The sequence below is a fragment of the Montipora foliosa genome, chromosome 8 (genome assembly GCF_036669935.1).
Source record: "Montipora foliosa isolate CH-2021 chromosome 8, ASM3666993v2, whole genome shotgun sequence".
Classification (NCBI taxonomy): Eukaryota; Metazoa; Cnidaria; class Anthozoa; order Scleractinia; family Acroporidae; genus Montipora; species Montipora foliosa.
Genome location: NC_090876.1, coordinates 50,569,396 through 50,571,895, shown reverse-complemented (window position 1 = coordinate 50,571,895; position 2,500 = coordinate 50,569,396). Strand labels below are relative to the sequence as shown.

Here is a 2,500-nt window from a genome sequence, read left to right as displayed (position 1 = left end):
GTTCGGTTGCAGCGGAATAACCCTCTAAACAACCTTTCAACTATTGAACATTTAATCATAACCATTACAATTTTCTCAAATTTGATTGGTACATTAACTGCTTCATTTTTCACTACTTTTTGTGTAGGGTTTTAATCGGACAGTTACATCAGCCAATCATATTAAGTGCACTCAGCTTAATCCACCAATCACAGAATTTATCACAATAACCACAGCAACAACCACTTACCCTACCAAACTGCCCGCGGATTTTCCAAAATGGACGAATTTGTAACATAAGAGTGAAAAAGGAATGAATCGGTCTTGTTTTCTCGGAAATTGCAATGGTTATAATTAATTGGTAACAGGTCTTCGTGTCGTCCAATTCGGTCTGTAATCATACTCGTGATTAAACAAATCGGACTCCCATTTTGTCAATCACTCATGCACTGAGAGCCTTTTTGACAAGAGCACGAGTACTATCGCAGCTCTGACTTTTTCTCACCGAGTAAACTGGGTTTGGAGCAATCTCGTCCCCAGAATCCGCTTTTCTTTTGGTCAGCAACAAGAACACGGACTCTGGCCAGTTCCAAATGCAGGAAGTCCGCGAATCACGGACTTCCGACTCGTTTACGCAGACTCAGAAATTGGGGACAAAAGTTGTTGCCAACGGTTACAAAAATCGACCTTCACTGCGCCTGCGCGTAAATTTGGCTCTGGCCAGATGCTGACCAAAGGAAAAGCGAACTCTGGGGGCGAGATTGGGTTTGGAGGTCAGACTTTTTCTAACAGCGCGTGCTGAAATAAACTCGTACTCGCGCTAATATGAAAGGCTTCCAAAAGACTAACCGGTTGGGGGGTTTCTTCATATTTCCTTGGCTCGGCCGGTTTCCTTTCTCTCCTTTCTTTCTTGCTGCCACCCCTCCCTGCACCTCTTTCCTGACTCGGACCATTCGCACTGGATCTCTCCCCGCTCCTCCCTCTCCCCCTTGAGGGACCACTAAATTCTTTTCTAGGGGCGGAGGATGGTTTTCCAAAACCCTTCCTGTCGGGGGAGGTGGGCGGAGAGGAGACTGTCATAGTGGCACTGTCCACGTTAAATTCTACTCTGTGTTCCTCGACTTTAGGGCTTTTTGCTTCACTATCTGCAACTGAAGCCGCCTTCTGCTGTTCCATTCTTTTTTCCCACACATTCACGGCCGGTGGGGGCGCTGGTTTAGGAGCTTCTTTTGGTACCTCTTTCGTCTCTTTCCCAGCTCCCCGTGGACCGTCGCGCGTCGAAGGCTCACTCTCCTTGCCATGAGTTCCCTCGTCCACAGACCTGGCACTGTCACGACGGCTCCGATAATCGGAACTATCTCGTCGTTCTCTCGCTACCTTGTCGCCATCATTTGATCGATTGCTATCGCGTCGCTGCCTTCCTCCCCCGGAACTACGAGGCCATTCCTCATGTTCTCGACGCTCTCTCTGTTTTTCCCTCTCCTGCTTAATTTTGGCTTCATCTTCGAACTTTTGCCTGGCGAGTTTCTCTTCGATCTCTCGCTCTTTAGCCGCTGTGTCAACGGGTTTTGCACCTCCAAATACAGAGCTACCAGATACTGGTTCGTCCTTTTTTTCCTCCACTGGTTTCGTGCGGGGTTGCAATTGGAGTTTGGGTCTCTCTTTCACTACAAAATTATGAACACAACAAGTTATCATAGAGCGGTTTCAATTGAGCGTCGAAAGTAATTAGCGAATTACTTTGGTTTTGCATTATTTCACTCAGTGATTGGTTCAAAGTTCTCGCGCCACTTTTTCAGCCAATCAGAGGTGAAACCAAAACCAATCGTGGCTCGCGCGTGCACATTTTCCCGCGCTTTTTGTCGGCTACGTGTAATTACTTCGAGTTTTGATTGGTTTACTGGATCGTCTCAATCCTTTTTGACTGGCCAAAGTGATTACTTTGGTTTTTACGATACTCGATTGAAACTCGCTCTAGCAGTTTTCGTGAATCTATTTCATTTTCATGATTTAATAAACAGAGTCCTATTTTCGCAACCGATCAGATATTGCAAAATAAAGAAATCCACTGACGTTTGAATTCGAACAATTAAATGTCGAGGACCTCACGATCCGACTTGGTTCTCACTAATGTTTAGCTTTGATAACTGACTTTCTATGAAGACTGCCTCGAATAACATATTAGACCAATCTCGTTCCCAGGGTCTCTCCTCGCTCGCCCCAGGCGTTAAGATGAGAGACCCTGGGAACGAGGTTGATATTAGACAGGGAATTCTATACCTGGTTCTGGCATTTCTTCATTATAATCCCGTCTCCCATCACGCCCGCGATCACCATCACGCCAGGCGTTCCAGTCTTGTTCATCAACGTCACGCCTTCGATCTTTGTCTCCATAACGGTCACCCCCACGGTGATCGTCGTAGCGATCGCGATCTCCGAATCGACGATCGTCGTAACGGTCTCTGCTGTATGCGCCTCCACGATCACGGTCGCCACCATAACGATCCCCATGCCGATCTCG

General features: G+C 46.9%; 1 protein-coding gene across 1 annotated transcript in view; it reads right to left on the bottom strand.

Moving 5' to 3' along the window:
- The window catches only part of LOC138013305 (eukaryotic translation initiation factor 4B-like), an 18,531-nt gene that overhangs the window by 1,194 nt on the left and 14,837 nt on the right, over window positions 1–2,500 (bottom strand). The window contains exons 7-8 of the mRNA XM_068860344.1: window positions 2,260–2,500; window positions 829–1,646 (exon numbers count right to left, since the gene is read on the bottom strand). The exon at window positions 2,260–2,500 is cut by the window's right edge and continues 94 nt beyond it. Of these exons, the coding sequence (XP_068716445.1) occupies window positions 829–1,646; window positions 2,260–2,500 (1,059 nt within the window). The remainder of the gene's footprint in view (window positions 1–828; window positions 1,647–2,259) is intronic.